General features: G+C 37.5%; 1 protein-coding gene across 10 annotated transcripts in view; it reads left to right on the forward strand.

Annotated features, from left to right (window-relative positions):
- The window catches only part of LOC106061632 (atrial natriuretic peptide receptor 1-like), a 637,794-nt gene that overhangs the window by 584,155 nt on the left and 30,367 nt on the right, over nucleotides 1–23,272 (forward strand). For all 10 annotated transcript variants that reach the window (XM_056017419.1, XM_056017421.1, XM_056017420.1 and 7 more), the window contains 2 exons: nucleotides 6,094–6,217; nucleotides 8,378–8,446. In XM_056017419.1, the coding sequence (XP_055873394.1) occupies nucleotides 6,094–6,217; nucleotides 8,378–8,446 (193 nt within the window). The remainder of the gene's footprint in view (nucleotides 1–6,093; nucleotides 6,218–8,377; nucleotides 8,447–23,272) is intronic.

Consider the following 23,272-nt stretch of genomic DNA (forward strand, 5'->3'; position numbering starts at 1 on the left):
GATTCCTGGTCGTTTGATAAGAGCTCTGGGCATGTCGTATCCTTTGTGCCAAGTTCGAACCACTGGCGGATCCAGGGGGGGGGGGCGGTAGTGACGATCGCCCCTCCCCATTCGGCCGACAACCCTCCCCCGAGTGTAAGGGAACAAATTTTAGTAGAGAGATCACACAATTTATATACGAATTCTATACTTATGTTAATAATATATAATAATAATAACAATAAGGCTTTTCTTCGAGTCCGACGATTAATAAGGAATGCAGTATTTCCCATGGCTATGCAGCCTCGGCTGTGACCTACATATTTTACCACATCCAGGGCAATTGTCCGCCGATAGTCGATTGAGATTTTCTTTTGAACCTATATTTGGATTATATCGCCCCCTGGACGATTTGGTGGGGTTAGGTGGGACGATTGCATCGATTCGAGTGGGGGGGGGGGGCGATCCAATTTTATTTTTGCAGAAATCACAGTTTGTTAACATAATTAGTTACATATGTATATGATAAAAGCTACTTATTGATATTTTAACTAATGTTAATATTGTGTCGTTCCCCTTGTGGTAAAAGTTCCCCTTTCAGACCTTTTGGTCTATAAGGCAGATGATGTAAAGGTCATCTGTTTCTGTGGCCTAAGGTTAACGACGGTGTAATGTGGCCAGCACAACGACTAACCGCCTTTACTTTTCCCCAACAAATGTCAGGCTCCCATTAGAGCTTGGTAGACTCAGAGGCGCTCAGAGATCCCGAAATGAAAAATCCCAGTCTTCATCAGGATTCGAACCAGGGACCTCCGGTTAAGAAGCTAAGTGCTTTATTGCTCAGTCACCGCGCCTCCTCTGGTATGTTGGCCGATTTGGTGGTGTTGGGTGGGACGATTACATATCTATTTCATAAAAGCTACTTATTGATATTTTAACTAATCTTAATAGTATGTTATTCCCCTTCTGGTATGCTAGCCTATTTGGTGGGGTGGGGGAAGCGATAGCATAAATCCGACCCACCCAATCCCCCGACCCTTCACTTTCGAGTGGGGGGGTGGTCCATTTTTTTTGCAGAAATCACAAGTTGTTACCATAATTAGTTACCTATCTATATGATAAAAGCTACTTTACTAATCTCTACTCTCTACAATATCTCGCTCTCCTTCTGGTATCTTGGCGATGGGGAGTGGGGGGGGGGTGACTGCATCTACTGCTCTCCCCACTCAGACTTTTGAGTGTTTGAGTGTGGGGGGGGAGTAAAATTTTTAAGCAGAAATCATAGTGTGTTAATAAAATTAGTTGAGAATCTTTATAATATAAGCTACTTGTATTGAGCCCATTTGTATATTATGTCACACCACACTCCAAACTAAATAATGAGTAAAATAAAATGAAAGAGGGTAGTACCAGGTGGTAGGGGCGATCGATGTAATCACCCCCTCCATACCGGGCAAACCAATACTTTTCTTTTGTATTATAGTTAAGAACAAAAATTAGTATGTAGTATGTTATATATTCTATAAATTACATTATTTAATGCCAAAATTGCAATCATTAGCCATAATTATAACTCATACTGTCTCTTACATGACAATCGCTTCCTCTCCATCGGGCCTACTAAAACATGACGTTTTAAAATTGAATAGTTATGTATGGTCTATGTAATTGTGCATGAATTTAAATAATTATTGAAAGATTATGTTTTGGTAATTTAGATTTTATAAAAAATGTTTAAGTAGAAGAGTAACAATTGAGATGAGTTCTGAAACCAAATATTTTTTTCAAGTCTCCTATTCCCAACCTTTACTCAATCTGAGATTTTTCAATTTTATAGGAAACTTTTGGACTATAACTCATAATTTTTTGCTTTGAATCCGTCTTCTCTAACGAAACAAAGTTACAAACGGGCGTATTGAACAAAATTAATAACTTATAAATTTATATATATATATATTTTAAGACATTTTTTCGACGGCCACCCTCTTAATCTAAATCTATGAACTTAGAGCCTATAAATGAGAAAGTACTAAATCAAGGTTCTAGGCCTCAGTGAAACACGATGGAATGGAAGTGGTCTAAGCAATCTGACAACTGGGGAGAGCATTATATATTCTGGACATGAAGATCTCGAGCCCGATCACACACAGGGAGTAGCACTTCTACTGTATAGAGGCATCAAAGGCTTTGTTGTGATGGGAGCCAGTCTCCTCGAGACTAATGTCAGCCAGGTTTAATGCAAAGGGAAGGAAAATAACCATCATCCAGTGCTATGCACACACAAATGCAGCACCAGAAGAAAAGAAGGAAGAAATTTATAACGCTCTGCAATATTTGTACTAGGAAAACACCTAAAGGGGATACCAAGCTTATTATAGGTGACTTGAATGCAAAAGTAGGTACAAACAACGCTGGTTAGGAGCTCTACATGTGTAAACATGGTACAGGCACATGCAACGAAAAATGGGAACTTATTTGCTGATGTCTGCGCATTCAAGATCTTATCAAGATCTTATCATAGGAGGAACACAAAATTATACACAAGACAAGCTGGACTTCCCCAGATGGTAAAATGGAAAACCTAATTGACCATTTTGCAATCTCTCGGACATGGAGGAGAAATCTCCTTGATGTGAAACGAGGAGCAGATGTAGCTTCTGATCATCATTTGCTAATAGCAACAGCGAGGATCAAACTTAAATCCTTTAAGGATTTTTCGGACAGACCGCACTACTAATTCAACACCCAGTACTTGAAGAGGGAGAGAAAAACAAATAACTCTTCAATTGTGAGGTTAAAATTAAAATTAAAATTTCTGGACTAGTGACAGATGAAACCGTTCAGCAGCACTGCCTCACTCACCAAGTTATGGAAAAGCACATGTACAGACGTCCTAGGCAGGAAAACGAAACAATACATGAAAAGATTGTACGGAATAACAATAACTTTATCATGAAGAAATAGCGACACAAACAATCCAGTGAAAGACAAACAAGGAAAGATCATCACCAGGGATGTTGAACAGAAGGATAGATGGGCCGAACACTTTCAGGAAATTTTGAACAAACATCCTCCTGAATCGATTCCGGACATACCCCCAGCAACAGAAGTAATGGAGGTTAACACAGGTCCTCCTACTAAAGGGGAGATCATCAAGGCCATCAAGAATGCAAAAAAAGGAAAGGCGACAGGTACAGAAGGTATACCAGTGGAGGCACTTTAAGCAGACCCAAAAACATCAGCTGAAATGCTACATCAACTGCTATGCAAGATTTGGGACCAAGAAAAGGTACCTAAAATCTGGAAACTGGGTTTCGTAATTAAATTACCCAAAAAAGTTGACCTTACTCAATGCAACAACTGGCGAGGAATCATGTTACTGTCAACCCTTAGCAAGGTCTTAACTAGGATAATACTGGGACGCCTAAATGATGCCCTAGACAAAAGACTAAGACCAGAACAGGCTGGATTCCATAAGGAAAAATCATGCATTGACTACATTGCTACACTGCGCATTATAATAGAACAATCTATCGAGTGGCAATCTTCTCTGTACATGAACTTTGTGGATTTTGAGATCGCCTTCGACAATATTGAAAGAGACATAATCTGGAGACTGATGAATCACTACGCAATTCCAACAAAATTCTCCCATATCATTAAACAGTTATACGATGACTCATCATGCCAAGTAATGCACAATGGTAAGCTGACCAACACATATCAAGTAAAAACAGGAGTAAGACAGGAATGCATGCTTTCGACATTGATTTTTTGTGCTGGTGATTGATTGGGTCATGAGACAGTCTTAGATAATAAAAGCGGCATACAATGGACACTAACACAACATTTAGAGGACCTGGATTTCGCCAATGACATCTGCCTCCTCTCCTATACACAATAAAATGCTCAGACCAAACTGACCAGACTCTCAGATATAGCGAAAAAGACTGGACTTCTAATCAACAAAAAGAAAACAGAAGTTATGGGGATCAACAACAGACAAGAGAACCCAATCATGCTACAGGGAGAGAATATCCTTGATACGGACCACTTCACTTATCTAGAAAGTAGATCTAGTAAAGACAAAGGAGCTGATGATGATATATTAATTCGGATCAATAAAGATAGGTTTGCCTTTTCAACTCTTCAAGCAATCTGGCGCTCTAAGGCACTATCTCTACATAACAAGTTACGAATCTTTGATATAAACGTTATGTCGGTCCTTATATAAACACTATATAAAAAACAACTAAAACTTCTTGAGCGCTTTCACCAAAGATGCTTGCGCTCCATCATGGACATACGGTGGCAGGACCGCACTACAAACAGCGATGTCCTTGCGAACGCCAGTATGGACATTATAGAGGGACTTCTTATGGTCCGACAACTACGCTGGGCAGGGCACGTATCCCGTATGGGAGACGAACGTATGCCAAAGGCAGTCTTTTTTGGTGAGCTAAAAGATGGTCGACGTAACAGAGGCGCCCCACGGAAACGCTTCAAAGACCAGCTTAGGCGTCAACTTTCCTGACATAGAAGAGAGCACCTGGCTGCATGCGGCGTCGGATCAAGATAGCTGGAGGTCACTCACGAAGGCCGCGGGATACACATTTGAGACCAAAAAAAAAATCTGCTGCCGAGGACAAACGCAGACGACGAAAAGAAAATCTAGATCGACCATAAAAGATAACTACTGTCAATTTGTGGGAGAGAACTAGACGAAAGCCCATAGCGCAAGACATCACTAATCGAAAGTGGAGCTGCGAAAACCAGCTCCAATGTTGCATAGCAGGCACTTTATTGGAATATGCAAGGAAAGGAATGGCAGACCTAAGCAAAGCTGGAAGAGGTCAGTCATCAGTGAAGTTAAGTGTACTGGAATGACTTGGGATCAGATAAAGAAAACTGATCAGAACCGAGTTAGGTGGAGAGGTGTGGTTGCGGCCCCATTCACAGAATTAAGTCAAGTAAGTCAGGCCTTTAGATCTAGACTGAAAAGAAAAAAATGTTCCTTAAAATGTATTTATTAAACTCTACATACCCTACATGCATACCGAAGTCGACATCTGTTCAAGACAAAGATTTAGTCCTCCAATCGAATTTAAATTTATTTATTTTTTACGTTCATTTCTCAACAAGTATGAATAACGTCAAAATATCAAAAAGTATTCTGACTAAAGCCTTAACAGCACAACTACTCAATAGCTAAGTAAAAAATTGGGGATGAAATGGTCGGGGATGAAGAGACCAAGGATGACATGACCGGGGATGAAATGACCGATCAACTTTCTAACACGTAGGGTCGAGGAAATAAGTGATACCGGTAAGCGAATTCACGGGCAAAAAGTATATGCTTGGGAGGGGGGGGGGCGGCCATTCCAATTCTATGTACCAGATAGTATTTTTTTTATTTTTAGGGGTAAGTCTGGGATAGTACGGAGGCGGGGTGGGGAGAGAAAACTGATACTAGAACTCACAGGCTAGTAGTGAATGTATTTGGGAAGGTGTTTCAAAGCGGGCTGTTCTAAATTAAACGTACTATATAATTTAATTCACGGGCCAAAAGGGGGTGGGATTGTATAAATGCGGGCAGTTTTACTGAAAGCTCAATAAAAAAATGATGGGAGGAGGGACGGGCCCAAATATTATTTGAACGTTAATATTTGCAGGATGTAAAAAGAAAAACGTTTTCCCTGCCAAAACAATTTATAGAGCGTATCAAAGATTTCGATTAAGAACTGAAAAGAAGAAGGCTAGTCAGAAAGTGTAAATAAGACTTTATAAAGTCGCTGAGGACATGAAGTGATACTTCAATTTCATGGGCGTTCTAATTTAACGTAATGGATACCTGAATTCGCGGGTTTAGGGTATACGTTTACTCGTGTGTCTTTATGGGGTCCATCCATTGCAAAAAAAAAAAAAAAAACAGTATACAGACTTATACAAATCAAGTGGCGCAGCCGGTGATTATATATATTTGTGTGTGTGTGTGTGTGTGTGTGTAACTTGCGAATAAAGTAATGTAGCAAGTCGATTCAATTTGCTTTCTCCCATTATAAAGATATCTACTTGTACAATGTGATAATTTTCTCAAACTATTTTGTTTGACAGGAAAGTAGCATCACAATTGATTCGTGGTGAATCTGTGACAGCTGAATGGTATGATAGTGTCTCGATTTACTTTAGTGACATTTGTGGTTTTACTGCCATGTCGGCTGAGAGTACTCCTATGGAGGTAAATTGGTAAAATAACTTAGTTAACATATTGGACCTATATATTTACAAACGAATCAAGTTCTGTTGATTATTGTTATGCTCAATTTGATTATTATGGGATAAAAGTAGATTTTTCGTACATTTTCTATCCAGAATTTATGTATTCAGATGAATGAAAAAAAATTGATGAAGGTCAGTATTTAGCTGAAATAACTTCTACATTATTGAAAAAATATAGTTGTAAGTGCGGAGTTCTTCTCTTTAGATAAGCGTGTTTTTTTTTTGGATTTTTTTATTTTGCGTTTTAAGCACTTCGTTGACACTGGTGCGTAATCTTGATTTTAGTGGCCCTCGAAAAAAAGCCGCTACTCGTTTTGTGTGATCCTTCTGTTCGGTTATTCTGTTTGTTTTGTTACTACAGATAAATAAACTAGGAAAGCTATCGAAAATCAGATTTCATCGTAATTTATGGCTTGCTAAGTTTAATTTAAACAGCCCTCTCTCTTAGTACTTATATTACATTGAATTTTTGTGTGAGAAGGTCCAAAAGTCGAAAATAGGCAGTATCGTTTGTTTTTCAATGATACAAAATTAATGGCCAATGATTCTTTCAAATAGCTCTCACGTCTTATATTACATTTCATTTTTCTTCCAGAAAGTCCAGAAGTATTATTATCGATAATAGGAAGTTCTATATTTTTTGTAAGTGCTAAAAAAAATTAACGCCCAATTAGAATTAACATTTTAAACATATCTATTTCTGTCTATGGTTTATTTATATAGATTTTCTCTTCCTTGTTTAGGAAGTAGATCTAGAAACAGTTGAAATAAACAAGAATAAAACCGAATGAATATTTAGATATTTGTGATAAAAGAGGAGGATTGTGATTGTCAATACTTTGTAGCTTCTGAAAATATTGAAACCCGCAGTTGGGTAGCTAGGAATTTGCCATCATTTGGGGGCCTGGGGCCTTGACCTCTTTGGGGGCCCTAGCAATTTGCTAATTTTTAATGTATAAAAAAACTCATTTTGGGGATAAGATTTTTTGTGAAAATGTTTATTTAAATATTAGTCGACCGGCCGCGTAGCATACGCCGCTATTTTGCAGGGCCGGTCTTAGTTGACCACAGTGGGCTCCGCACTTTCATAGGACCGGCGCTAATTCTATAGGTGTATAAATTATTAAATTAAACCATTGTATAACTTATAAGAGATTTCCCGCGGACTCCTGTCGATTAACCAGGAGCTCCTGCAAATCTCATGAAATTGCAAAATGTACGAAAAGTCCTGGAAATATCCGGAAATTATTAAAATCTTTAGAAAACTCATACGAATCTCTTGAAATATATAGACAAAAAATGTCATTTTGGGGTGTCATTCAACATGGAAAACGCCAATCCTATGCACGATAAATAAAAACGGCATTATGCATTAGCCATGATTGTGTAATCTGATGAAAGAAGCTTCTCGCGCCTCAAACTAATCAAGAATTACTTGAGGTCAACAATTCTCGTAGAAAGATTCAAACATTTGGTAATTCTTGCTATTGAGTGTGATCTATGTAGGAAATAAAATTTTCATGATATACTGAATGACTTCGCTACACGCAAGGGTCGTAAAGTAGTTCTTTACGTAGTAAGAATTAATAAAATGCAAAGACGAATTTATTTTCTAATACAAACTCTTAATTTTCACTTATTATCCGTATCCCTACCCAAACTTGGTTTTACTTTTTAGTGAAGGGTGAATTCAGAGTAGATTACTTGTTCTTCTCCCCCCCCCCACCCTCTTTTTCGCCGCTACATGAGGTAGAAATAAAAAAAAGAGTGATCTTTCTTGGTCACAACCGTCCGGCCCTGTTATTTAGTGACGGGTGAAACTACTTGTTCTCCCCACCCCCTCTTTTTTTTTCTGTGGTAACTCTAGTTCGTCCGACTTGCAGAAAAAAAAGAGTGATCTTTCCTTTACTTCTTGCTTGTGTGTCCGAACTCTTGAGCCTATTGAATTATATATATATATAGATGGATATTGACTTAACATGCGCACTAACCATTTTAAAGTAACATTACATAAACAGATATATTTTTTAAGAATTGTATTTATTGGTAATGGAGTTAATAATGTACACACATATCTTTATTACTTTTACGTTCTGCATAATACATTTACTTCTTTTAGGTGGTGGACCTGCTGAATGACTTATACACCACGTTTGATTCTATCATCGAAAATTTTGATGTCTATAAGGTAAGATGGATATGCATAAAATTGTTTAATTGTTTAAATGACTTTGAATAGCCCAGTGCTCTCTGGTCCAATCTCTGTTGTGGGGGAGGGGAGAACATTTCCGTGGTGCCTTGAGGCGCTTAGCAAACAGAACTCATTTTGAGTCAGGATTCGAACTCAAGCCCCTTGATAAGCAGCCGTGATTTTTTATTTATGAATTTTATATATTACAGACTATACTTCAAAAAAGAAGATAATTACGTCCTACGCATTTCTTGTGTCAATCTAGTCATGCGTGTTAATCAATTGTTTATGCCACTCTGCACTCAGGCACATATTGTCCAAACCATCTTTCAAGCAGAATATGGTTATTTGTAAGGTTGTCTTTCTAGCGTATATCTATTATAAGGATTAGATGCCTCAAATAGATACTAGCAGAAACGCATTCTCCTGACATCTACAGCTCATCATTCATCCTATTAAAAAAGGACCTTTTAAAAAAATGTTTTATTTGAATAATATTCTAATATATGAATTTACAGTTCCTTACTACATTGTAAATACAACCGATATGTTCCTTGAAAGTATAAGATACCCCACATATTTAGATTAAGGCTTTTATAATCGCCGCCGAAAACAAAAATTATTCGAAAATAAAAAATAAAAACCAACAAAAAAAAAAGTCATGTTGAGGCCTTTCTTTTGACAGGTAGGTTGCCCGGGGAGCGCTGTGAGTGGGGAGGGCAGTAGAAGCGACCGTCCCCACCCCTCCTCACCGAATCTGCTAAGATACCAGAAGTGTATATAGTAATTCAACTAATTTTTTTCACAAACTATAATTCTAAATAAAAGTAGGACCACCCACCCACTCAAAGGGTTTAGGTGGGAAGGGCGGTAGATGTATTCGCCGCCGCCGCCCCCCCCCCCTCCAATCGGCTAACAGGGGAACGACATAATATAAAGATCGATTAAAATATCAATAACTAGTTTTAGTTATATAGATATTTAATTGATTCTTTTAACAAGTGATTTTTACAAATAAATTGGACCGCCCCCTTCCACTCGAAAGTTTATGGCGGGAGGGGGGCGAGATTGATGCCATCGCCACCTCTCCAACCCACCAAATCGGACAACATACTAGAGATGGGGGGCGAAATAATCTAAAAATAGGTTGAAAAATTAAATAATTAGTATATATTTAACATAACTAAATAATTCATATACAAAGTGTGTTATTTCTTTACTAAAACTCGTCTAACCCTTCCTTCGGGGGGGGGGGGGGTGTCGGCCGAGTGAGAGGCGATTGCCCCTACCGCCCCCCCCCCCTCCTGGATCCGCCAGTGCCAATAGAGCACTTAGAGCCAAACAATAGACAAAACACTTTAATTTTTTATAGTAGGGACCTACAATCACAACTGGATGCGACCAAAAGCGTTGTTGGCCCAACCAAAAAAAAAAGATTATTATTCCCTAGCAAATGGCCTCTTTCTAGTTACTATTGAAAAAAATATATGTCGGGAATAGATTTCTATACGCTATTTTAAAAACATGATTGATAAACTGGTATAGAAAAAAATTTCACTTTGTTTGAAAAATAGATGATAAACATAATAAAGTAGTTTTACAACCCATGAGGGACAGTGCCCGCCGACCTCCTCGTGGTGTCCTCTGGTAACTGGAGTAAGTTCACCCTTTGCTCTCGGGGTGTTCCGAAAAGGGCTAACGTTGCGGGAGCCCCAACTTTCCTAGTAGGCTGTCACACTCTCCTGGTGCAGAGTTCTGCTGGTGAGGTTAGGAGAAAATGCTAAGCTCTGATTGACATAACCTTCTGCACGTTCGTCTGGTGTAGGGATTGTGTCTGTCGGGGTCTATAGCCTATGCTGAACTGATCAATTGCCACCCTTGAGACTAGTGAAGGGTCAAGCTTTTAAAATTTGTGGGCTCTAAACTGGTGGTAAAAAAAAGGTCTCCTGCCTCACTCCACTTTCGTGGATTAAACCCTGCCCATACGAGTGAGTGGCTGAATTAACTGGTCTTTCGGTCGTTTATAGTCCAGTGTCTGGACTGTTTTCACTGCTCGCTCTAAATGCCCTTTCACCTTCCTGGGGCTATCTGATCTGTCTGGTAAAAAAGTTCATGACATGTGCAATTCTACTAACCTTTTTCTTTTGCAAAACAAACACTCTCCACCTACTCTTCTGCATACTAGCAATGGTTCACTATCACGACCAGATCTTTCTTTAGTCTCTGCTAACTTGGAATCTGTCATAACTTATCAAGTACAAGGGGATATTGGCAGTGACCACCTTCCAATATTACTGACTGTCACTCTTTCTAAAACCAACACCAAGACCACTAAAGAACCACGAAAGTGGTGCTATTGTAAGGCTAATTGGAAAGGATATGAGACAGCTGTCGACAATGCCCTTGAAAAAATCCATTTAGAGTCTAGCTCTGTCGACCTTGTATACCGTCAAATAACAACAGCTATCCTGGGCATGGCTAAAAGTTTATTCCTCGTACTTACCCTTGTAAAATATTCAAAAACTTTTGGACGGCTGAAATTCACAAACTTGTTATGGCTCGGAGAAGGGCATACCAAAAGGTCCAAAAGAACCCAAACAATCCAACACTCAGGCAAAAATATAACAGACTCAGCCTACTAGTCAAAACGTCTGTCAACAGGTAAAAACGAGAACGTTGGACCAACACCTGTGCAAAGTTGGACCTAAGGGATAGCTCTAAGGCCTGGAGTCTTCTAAGAAATCTCGAAAATGCTGGGCGTACGAAAACAGCAACCCCATTATCTTCACTCAATGGGTTAACCATTTCATCAAAGAAGAAAATGGCACCTTGTAGAACAAATATTTTGCTAAGATCAACAAGGCTGCCAAGAAGTCTTCAATGTCCAAAGCCATTGATAAAGCTCGCAAAGCTGATGAAAAAAAGACAGAAAGGAACCACAGACCGAAAGTGCTGAGGGAACGATGAACTCCCCATTTTCGATAGGCGAGCTTAATGCTGCCATAAGGAATTGCCACCTTAAAAAGGCTCCCGGGCTGGATGGTATCACCCCCGGAATGCTCAAGCATGTAGGGGGGAAAGGAAGGGCCGTGCTCTTGGCATTCGTAAATAGAACCTGGACTGATGGTTATCTGCCCAGGGCCTGGAAAAGTGCCACCATTATTCCTATACCAAAAAAGGGAAAATATGCTTCCACTGCTGAGGGTTACAGGCCCATCTCACTCACATCTTGTGTGGGAAAGATGGCTGAAAAAAAAGGTAAATGAGCGTCTGGTTTGGTACCTTGAGAGCGCCCGTCTTATAGCTCCAGAACAGGCTGGTTTCGGGGCTGGAATGTCCTCTATAGACCAAGTCAACATCTTTGTGCAGAGCGTAGCTGATGGATTCCAAAGGACCAAAAGCACATTCGCAGTCTTCATTGACTTAAAAAAACAGGCATATGATAAAGTATGGCGACCTGGTTTGCTTCATAAGATAAGAGCCGTGGGGGTGCGGGGACGGATATATTACTGGATTAGAGACTTCCTACAAGAGCGTACAATAAGAACAAGAATGTACGGAGAAGTTTCAGGGGAAATGACACTCGAGCACGGCCTCCCCCAGGGCTCCGTCCTGTCATGCGCCCTTTTCACGGCCTTCATAAATGACCTACCGGCTCAGCTAAAATGCCAAAAGCTGCTATATGCTGATGATATTGTCCTTTGGAAATCCGGAAGGAGCGCTACAAAAAGAGTTGCAAGTAGATTTACATACGCTCTGCTCATACACAAAAAAATGGAGGCTAGAAATAAACACCTCCTAGACGGTCTATTCTCTGTTCACGCTCGGGACTGACATTCTCGGGCAACCTTTCCGGCTCTCCCTCAACGGAGTGGCTCTCAGCATGGAAAAGCTACCCAAGTACCTTGGTCTAACTTTAGATCGTAAACTAAAAATGTGTGGCACGTCAAGGATGTTGCAAGAAAGGCCTCAGGGAAACTTTGCATTGTGCGGAAGCTGGCATCCACGAAGTGGGGAGCCCGAGCAGTCATGCTCCGATCACTGTATTTAGGAGCAGTCCGATCAGAGATATACAGCCTACCTGTGCAAATTTATGGCTCTAGGACTGCTCTTGAACAACTTGATAAAATACAGTCCCAAGCACAGAACCTTTAGGACAAGTCCAGTAAATGCCGCTGAAATAATGGCTAATGTAGGTCCACTAAACCTTAGGAGGGAATGGTCAGTATTGACCTGCTTTGAGCGGTATAAAAGGCTACATGAATACCTCCCAGGTAGAAATTCAGTGGATGGTTGGAGATGCAGAAGACGTATCCAGATGCAGTCTTTTATGCATCATGCCACTAGACTATCTGATAAAGCTGGCCTGTCCACCAACCGACAAAACATTCAACGTTTTCATTCCCTTCCCCCTTGGTGTCGCCCAACGACCCCAGACATACGTTTGAAACTAGTAGACCCTAATGCCACTAAGCAAAGTCGTTCATCTAACGACCCCAACAAATTCTAGCACTGGAGACCATTAATGCCTTTAAACCCATTGCTATTTTTGCATATACTGATTGGTCGGCATCGATAGATTCTGGAAGAGCAGGCTATGGAGCCTACGTCGACTTTTTTGTCTCTTACTCAGTTAAAATATTTGGACCATGTTGTATTGTTTGCAGTTTTGATGTGGAGACCATGGCGGTCCGTGATACCTTAAGGGGAGGTATCCCTAAAGAAAATCGAGTTTTAGGTCTAGGATGTCGATTTTTAACTAATAACATAATTGAGAAGGTTAATCATTTTTCATTACATTGCAACCATTTTTAGCGGCCCCCGTAAGGGGAAAAAGCCGCTATTAGGTTTGTGCAAAATGTCCGTCTGTCCGTCTGTCCGTCTGTCCGTCTGTCCGTCTGTCACACTCAGATCTCGAAAACTAGAAGAGATATGAAAAATATTATTTCATCATTAAATCCGGCTTGAAAAGTTTAGGTGCAACGGCTACTTTTGGTTTTCTAAAAGCAAACCGTTTAATTTATAAAATTAATTATGCAAGCGATTTTTTCATAAAAATACACCAATTCTAAAACAATTACGTAAATGTAAGGGAGGCAATGTTACAATATGCTAACAAAGATGGACAATTTTTGTGTATTTTCAGTATCACTAAGTCAAATATATTTTTAAAATGTACAGGAAATGTTTACAACAAATACAAATAATAGTTAAAGACGTTTTTTCTGGTCAACTAGCTGCTAAAATTAAAAGAAAACATTTCTGTTTGTTTATAAAGGCTAATAATGCACTTTGTATGTAAATATCACGCACATTTTTTTAAATGGACTTTTTATGCAGCGATTTTCGTGCAGTAGCGTAACGTCGCAACATGATCAGGTGCTAAACCAATTCCTTAAACTTTTTTTAAAAATCAGATTTTATTTATTTTTTGTTTAGTGCCCCCATCCGAATAAAAGAAGCTTATTTTTGTGCGTTTTGTCTGTTGGTCGGTCTGTCCGTCACGATTAGATTTAAAAAACTAGAACTCTAAAAGCTATTGAAAATCTGATTTACCCTTTAATGTTCCTCCCATAACATCTCAATAGTTTTAAGTATCTAAAATTGATTGTTCCGGATTTTTTTGTGCAAAACTAATCAATGCCAACAAATGTTTGTTTGCTCTTCTAACTTATATTACATTCAATTTCCATGCTTAAACGTTGCAAAAACACATTATCAATAATATGTTGTTCCGTTTTTTATGTAAATAGCATATTAATGCTAAATCATAATCTCTATACTGACTTATATTTCATTAAGTGTAAAAATGTTCCGGATATTGTTTAATAAAACATGAATTATGCCTAATGATTGTTTGAAATCGCATAAGGCTTTTAAAAAAAGTAATTTACTAGAATTGATTACTGAAAATTACTTTTTAGACATTTAATTTTCTTGTAAAACATAACATAGAAGTTTTGTAATCGATAAAGAAAGTTCCGGATTTTGTTTCTTACAAATCGTCGCCAGAAATTTCCGAATTTATTTAAAAATCTACTAACGCCAAATAATTGTTTGAACTCCCTCTTCTAATTAATAAACAAATAATCTTCTCATTTACGAAATAATGTTTTTACGGATTTTTATGAAAAATATTTTAACTCACTACTCTCTTACAGTACATTTAACTTTCTACCTTAAACATTAAAATATCTAATTATCGTTAATATTATGTTCCGATTTTTAAGGAAAACAGAATCCAAACACCAAAGTAAGGTATGAAAATCTCTCCACGTGGCTGTAGTACATCTAATTTTTATACGAGACCATCCAAAAAATTTAATTAACGGTATTACATTTATCTGAAATTCTCTTTTTCTTTTACTATTTATACAAACATCCGGAACAATCTATTATATAAACTTTTCAATTGTGTTCATACCTAAAAATTATTGCGATGTTTTGAAACGTAAAATAAAGGTTAATCAATTTTTAATAACTTTTAGTTGTTTTTTTATATCAAGATAACGGACAGACCGACTGACAGACAAAACGCAAAAACAATGTGGCTTTGATCCTTTTTAAATAATATCTATTAGAACTCAGTGCACCAATGTCTATGAACCCTCGTTAAATATCTCGTGTAAATAAAGACATTTTTTTTTATGGTACCGGTACTAGCCTATTGTGAGGTAATGGATTTTTTTTTCTTTGACGTCATATGAATGGACTCTTTAAATGTAATGTTAAAAGAACGCACTCGGTGCACCAATGTCTATTAACCCTCGAAAAAATTGCTTGTATTAATGAAAACATATTTTAGTCTAACTAAGCCGTGTGACGTAGTGTTTTTTTTTCCTTTGACGTCACATGGAATGAATTCTTTAAATGAAATGCTAAAAGAACGCACTCGGTGCACCAATGTCTATGAACACTCGAGAAATGGCTCGTGTTGATAAAGGTGATTTTTAGTCTAGCTAGGCCTTGTGACGTAGTGTTTTTTTTTTCTTTGACGTCATATGGAATGAATTCTTTAAATGAAATGCTAAAAGAACGCACTCGGTGCACCAATGTCTATGAATACTCGATAAAAGGCTCGTAATGATGAAGGCGATTTTTATTCTAGCTAGGCGTGTGACGTAGTGTTTTTTTTCCTTTGACGTCATATGGAATGAATTCTTTAAATGAAATGCTTAAAGAACGCACTCGGTGCACCAAAGTCTATGAACACTCGATAAATGGCTCTTATAGATGAAGGCGATTTTTAGTCTAGCTAGGCCGTGTGACGTAGTGTTTTTTTTTCCCTCTGACGTTATATGGAATTAATTCTTCAAATGAAATGAAAAAAGAACTCGGTATAGTAATGTTTATTGAGCCTCGTTATGTGACTCGCGTTTAAAAAAGGAATGATATCTTGATTTAGATCTAATCTAGATTTTTTAAACTAGATCTAGATTTTTATTACAGTATATCTAGATCTGGATTTATATTCTAATTAAAATTATTTTAGAGTCTAGATCTAGAATTTCTAAATCTAGTTTAGACTAAAATAGACTAGATTAAGATGTAGAATTTCAATTTCTAAACTTAAAGTGTAAAAAAAAAGTGTAGATTTTCATTTCCAAACGTTTTGATCAATATTGTAATGTTTTAATATACTAAAACTAATCTACTATTTTTTATTAAATTTAAATTTAAATTTACGGCAAATGAATCTTTGAAACATTATTAATTTTGACCATCGGATGGCTGCCTGGTCGTGCGGTTTGCGCGCTGGACTGTCGTTCAGATTTATGGATGGCCCAGGGTTCAAACCCTGCCCGCTCCCATCCCCCGTCGTCCTGCGGGAGGTTTGGACTAGGAAGTAATTATCTTCAACTCTGAAGGAACATCCGAAACGTGTAAAACATTTTACATCAAAATTAAATCATCTCTTGAATATTATTTGCGAATATGCAGATCCGACAGGGATCCGACTTCGACGGGGGCCGCCTCTGAGTTTGTGTAACACAAACTCTCTTTGTAATCTTGTTATTGCTTAAATCTGTGTCTAAAACATGTGGTTTTAATGTTTTTGTAAGGGTCATTAGACAAAATCTTAATAAAATTTATACTTTGAATTCATTTTTCTCAAAATGTTAGTTTTTGCGCATGTCATTATGCTTTACTAGGAATTTCTCCTAAACCACTTGATAGATTTTGATGAAATTTGAAACACTTCTTAAGGACATCATTTACTTTACTCGTACAATGCTTTTTTTCAATATTTTATTTACTTTTTTTTTAAAGTATTTTTAATTAATATTTATCCTGTTTTTTTAGGTCTAAAAAATACTAAAAATTCAAAAATTTGTAAAAAATTTAACATACTTATATCTTATATACTGATGTACCAATTTAGAGGATCCTTTTTTCTTATCTTTTAATTCAATTTCATACATTTCTGATCAATAGTTTTTACAAAATTCAGAGTTTTAATTTGTATACAATAAACAATATGGCTGCCGTTACCATGGCAACATCATTCAAAAAACTTTCTTTTTTAGCATTTTTTATTTTAGAATATCATTATATGTTACCATAACAAATTTCAAAGGCCTAGCTTTAGAAATATCGAAAATAAGATTTTCAGGGATATCTCCCCTTAAAAGTCATTGAATCTCAACTCGGGACATTTGAGGGCAACACAGATTGTTGTGGTCACTGACTCAAAACTTGTACTACAGGCTTTGCAAAGCCCTAGAACATGTCCCCCCCCCCCCCCCAATATCGACACTGTCATCATGGCTTCACACAACATAAAGCAACGCTATGGCACCCCTGTAATAATGCAGTGGGTTCCGAGTCACATAGGTGTGACTGGCAACACTATTGCAGACTCCTTGGCCCACTAGAAAGGCAAATTCCACCGATTGAACAGGCTGTAAGTTTTCATCTGGCTATGATTTAAAAAAAAAAAAAAGAAATGAAAAAGTGGTTTGAGTGCTGAGACAAGTCCCAAAAAGCCCGTGGAGTCTGGGAGCGCATTAGGCGCCCTGACCGCACTTTCCCGTGGTGGAGGCTGTCCAGGTCTGAGCAAGCAAAGTGCTGGAAAGGCCAAAGTTCTGTTAGCTCATATTTCTCGATGCTATGGACAAATTTCGATTCACTGTGCCAGCACTGGGAACAGAAGAGGATATCGGGCCTAATATTCTGTTTGACTGCCCCAGAACTTGCTGATCTCCGTCTCAACGGGTCTGGGAAACCCAACATTCTCGACCTGTATGTTGACATGTAAGCACTACGCAAGACAGCAGGGTTTCTGTCCAGGGCTTTTGCAAGAGAGGATTTGAGCCCCTCAAGCCCTCACTCAAATGGAGTTTGATGATGATGATGATGTTTCCGCAGAGAGTATCAACAAAGCATACATTATAGTGTTAACATCAATATTTGTATAAGCGAAAGTGTGGGTCAAGCAACAATGTTACTGAGGAGGCTTGAGGTGGTCACGTAGCTGATAGGCTACACTAACATTGAATAAAACATTTTTCATACTTTGAGAATGAACAAGGGGAGATAATGTATGAAAGTTATTGTCAGTTATTGTGACGAATGACCATGAGGCAGAGGAGAGAACAATGTCAGCATTATAAAAACATACAAAATGGGGTCAGTAAGGATATATTACAGAGCAAATCAAAGTACACGCAATAATACGTATAAACAAATAATTAAAATACAAATATACTTCATCTGCTTCTATATTGTTACAAATGACCAGTGACTGGAATAGGTTAACGTGTGACCCCGGCGAGATGACATAGGAGCGAGTGTTCTCTGGAATGTACATGTATAAACAAAGACAGGATGTGACGTATCCTCACGTGTTGTTCCATAAGGTACTAGCAGTGTTTGTGCAACTTTGGAGGAGCAATTAGGGACTCTATATAAGCCAGAGAGTTAATGTGAAATTCAGTCGTGATTCGTATGAAGTCGTAGGTACAGTCATCGTTACTGTTGCCTACTGTGCGAGACAGTGGAAGAGAGATGTGTACGACTCGATGCAAGAATTATGATAGAGTTAACTGGAGTGGACTACTGTCGTTAAAGTCTATACAGCGAACTACAGTGGACTTGAGCCGTTACAGTCGATACAGTTGATGTAAGACGTGTACGGCTCTGATTCGGTAGACTTGAGTACGACTTGGTTCAGCTTTGTAAGACGTGTACGGCTCTGATTCGGTAGACTTGAGTACGACTTGGTTCAGCTTTGGGAGACCTGGAGCGACACTGGGAAGTGTGTCGTTGGTTTGTTCTGTGGAATACGGCTTGATGCAAGTTGAGAAGAGATGAATTGCAACGAAGTGAAGAGATGAATTGCAACGAAGTATAACTAACTGTAAACTGACAGATATTGTACAGTCTTCTACGCTACATGTAAACAGTGAAGAATTGTTAGAGTTAATAGTCAATAAAGTTATATGAAGCTGAAAGTTGAGTCGTGAAGTTCTTTGCAGTGTTTTTTATTATTTGTGTGCCTACTAATACATTTAGCCAGAAGATCAGAAATACGTAACAATATCTATACATACATCATTAATTTAAGCTCTAATGAGAGAATAATGTATATGAACATGAATGTAGATGGTTATACGGTACGTGGCGCCTCCGGTGGAAATGTCCGCCCTGGGAAACGGATAGGCTAAGAAAATAGAGCGAACATAGTCTCCAGTAAGCTTCCACAGTAACGGGCGGTGATGCAATGGCACATTATAGGAATGTGAAATATCTCTTCGTAGGCTCAGCCTCCGGCCTCGCATGGTGTAACACCTGAAAGAAAATGATGAATAAAGGCTCTGACATTGTGGACTTAAATTATGGTATCATATATTACTGCAAAGGTTAACGCGAACGTCTTTAATTCTGGTTTGGGCTGTGTCTATACAATAAACAATCACAAAATGACAAACAGCTAGCAATCACTGTAAAGTCCCATATAGCAGACATGAATAGTTATTGGAATAGATGAGTATCATTAGGTGCTCTTTTGGCTTCATACACTGCATGCATGTAAAACATTTCCAAAAATAGTCTAATTTTGAAACATAGAAATAGGCTATACATGAATGAACTCAACATTGTACCAATAAATCCAATAGAAAAAAATCATAGTCCTTCCTCTCTTCACTACCCAAAATCTTGCTATCTCTCTTTTACCCATAGCTTTTTCCTCGTGCTACAAACACGGACTATAAGTGACTACAAATCACTACAGGTCACAATGGGTCTCAAGCGGGGCTGTGACACACGGAATGGGGGAACCATTGCCTTGACTCAAGGGACCGTTAACCATGATCAAGTGGATGTTATTAAATGATCATCTAGTAAAGATTGTAGTTGATGGATGCCTTAAGACAGGAGGTTCGTGAAGAGTCCATCCTTCATCCTGGCCACGGGATAAAATTCTTTACCGGATCGGAGGTTTATAAAATGGATTTAACGGGACACGCCGGGAAGAAGAATTTCAGAAGCACAAAGTATTCGAGTTACAGAAAAATATACACCCTCCAATTTGTCATCCTAGCCTTCTTATAAATGTCAGCATCGAGGTTACTTTTCCAAGCCTTGGCTCGTTTGCCCTGGCCGCTGATATTCAATGGACACATTCGTACTTAACAATGACTAATTGACGAACTGTTAACAAAGTTAATATATTAATAAAATACTCAGAAAGACACAAAAAAATAAAGTTACATTCCTCGTTCCATATGCTAGGACAAATTTGTACAAATGCTCCTTCTTCCCTAGCGCTATTAGAGCATGGAATGGGTTGCCTGAACTAGCCAGGAAAACCAGTAACTTGGTCATTGTTTGATATGCATGACTAAATACGTGACGCATAGTCATTTTTTTAGAAGTAATGTCTGTATTCTATAAGATAAGATTATTTAATTTGATGAATTATTATCAATGAATTGAATTATGACAGTCTATTAATATGAAACAGTATCACAAACAATTTTAACCTACCTCTAAATCTAGATAATTGTTCAAGTGAATGTGAGGGACTAGACCATTGTGATTATCAAATGTGTTCTGACGAAGAACACGGAACATCTGTAGGAAAGCAAGCACGCGTATATGTGTAGAAAAAGTCTTAAGGATAATGTGTCGCACAAAGTTTACAACGACTAGATCATGATCTACAAGCTATTGCAAATCAAAAATAGAATATTTAAAACGTTGTCACAGTGAATAAATAAAATTAAATAAGGTATAAAAAAAAAAAACATGTAAATAGTAGACTAAATTGCGAATAGTGATGTTTTTTCTTTCAAACTGTTCCTCTGGAAGAGCAAAGCTTCAATAAAATATTTGTCAGTACTTCTATTATTTCCAGTTTCAAAATTTGCGTTGTGTATTTGAGGTTAGGGTTATTATATTATGATTGATAGAATGCTATGATTTGCTTTGTTTACACTGGACTTTCAATTGAGGAATGCAAAAAAAGTTGCTCGGCCTAAAAGTTAGCGATTGGTAATAAAATCTTTACGCGAATAAAATTATGAGATGAATATACATGGGCCTAAATGAGTGTTGCTGGGAGAGGAGTTTCATTGAAAGTAAAGTCCGATCTAAATGTACGTAACTCTTTTTCAAGCAGTAATGGAATTGGCTCTGAATCTTGGAAAATTGCTCTATTCCGTCTCAGAAAATTAATGATCTTTATTTTTCAAAGTTTAGAAAATGCATCCCCATTTTGAGGATTTTAGACATTATTCAAATCTAAGATATAAAGCCATTTCTTTTTAGTTTCTATTGAGATAATGTTTCAACAATCCTAGATCTAAATAATTCAAACCTGACAAATCATCTTATGATTTTATATTGTACACGTATCTTTATAGATCTAGATTATGGATCTAAAAATTGCAAAATAATAATTTTGAGACGAGTGTGCTGTTACGATGTTAAATTACTCGCAATAAACATTATCCTATACTCTTAAGCGAGCAATTATATATATTTATTTATTTATTTGTTTATTTATTTACTTTGAAAACGGCTCTAACGAATTTCGTTAAAATTTCAAGGTATATGTATATAAATGAGAAAAAATTATCAACTCATTGGCCACAAGGCGAAAACTCCAGGTCGACCGTTATATCAGTTTGAAAATGTTTCATTATCGAAAAATTTATTTAGGCTAGATTGTTTTATGAATGAAAATTTTTCCATAACGTCAAAGGGAAAAAACTTGAGACGTTTACGTCACTAGCTTATTGCTTGCAGAACACTAAAAAATTCTCCGCAAACATGAACACGTTTTAATAAATTACTAGGCCTAAAGAAACATTTGCGCACTATCTTATTGTAGGTTCTATTAGTTTTGTCAACAAAGCAAAAGTCACCTACACAGCTCTCCGCAATTAAAGTTTAAACAATTTATTTGTTAAATAAATAGATTTCATTTAGGTCTTGGAGATATTCTTTTCAAATCATGACGCGTAGGACGTAATCATCTTTTTTTTTGAAGTAACGTCTGTATCATATAAGATAAGAAGATAAGAAAAGACTACATATTGACAGTTTAGGTAGCTTAGAATAATTAACATAGTACGACTATGCAGGTTAATATTTTTTTTGCTGGTAAATTATTATGTGTTCGAAGTCTACTGTCCCATACTCAAACCACGGAAATGGTCCTGACACAGCTTCTCTACGCCTTACTTGCTCACACTGACATGATCTCAAACTCGCGGTCAACGAATAAGCGTACGTGTTGCTGCCTCTTTTGGTGTGTCCCGAGACATGACGTTAAACTGCGCTCCTCTTTCCTTAGCACTTTTGGAGCTTAAAAGTGCCCTACTTCTTTTCTATCATTGTGTCTGCCTCCTCTTTCTCTCAGTCTGCCTTCATTACACATCACTCTGTCTCCTTATCTTTAAAATCTTATTAGGTCTTAGACCAGTCCGTTTGCTGTGGACTGCCCAGATGGCCCGCTCTGGGTCAACCGGCTTGCCACCTACACCTAACCTTATATGCTGAGACTATTTAGTGATACACAACACCAAAACGACAAAACACTTTGTATGTAAATATCACACACATTTTTCAAAATAGGCTTTTTACGCTGTGACTTTCGTGCAGTAGCGTGACGGCCGCGTCCAGATGGTACCAAATAGTTTTCTCAACAAAAAAAAATCAGATTTTTTTTTTTGTTTAGTGCTTCCATCAGAATAAAAACCGCTTATTTTTGTGCGTTTTGTTTGGAAATCAAATCTACATCTAGATTTAGATCTAGAAATTGAAATTCTAGAGTTTGATCTAGTCTATATTATTGTAAACTAGACCTAGAAATTCTAGAGCTAGAATCTACAATGATTTTAATTATAATATAAATCTAGATCTAGTGTAAACAATCTAGATCTAGTGTAAACAATCTAGATCTAGTGTTAAAATCTAGATTTAGTGTAAAAATAAAACTAAATCTAGTGTAAAAAATCTAGATTGGATCTAAATCTAGCTAGTATGTCTTTTTTTCTAATAAGACTAAAATGTCTTTATCTGTACGAGAACGTTAGAGAGGTTTAATAAACATTAGTGCACCGAGTTCTTATTACATTTCATTTAAAGAATTCATTCCATATGACGTCAAAGGTAAAAGAAAATCTTTTACGTCACATGGCCTAGTTAGAAAAAAAATATCTTTATCATACGAGAACGTTGGCGCGGTTTAATAAACATTATTGCACCGAGTTCTTATTAAATTTCATTTAAAGAATTCATTCCATATGACGTCAAAGGGAAAAAAATACAGACGTCACACGGCCTAGTTAGACTAAAAATTAGTAAAAATGT

The sequence above is a fragment of the Biomphalaria glabrata genome, chromosome 18 (genome assembly GCF_947242115.1).
Source record: "Biomphalaria glabrata chromosome 18, xgBioGlab47.1, whole genome shotgun sequence".
NCBI classification, from domain to species: Eukaryota; Metazoa; Mollusca; class Gastropoda; family Planorbidae; genus Biomphalaria; species Biomphalaria glabrata.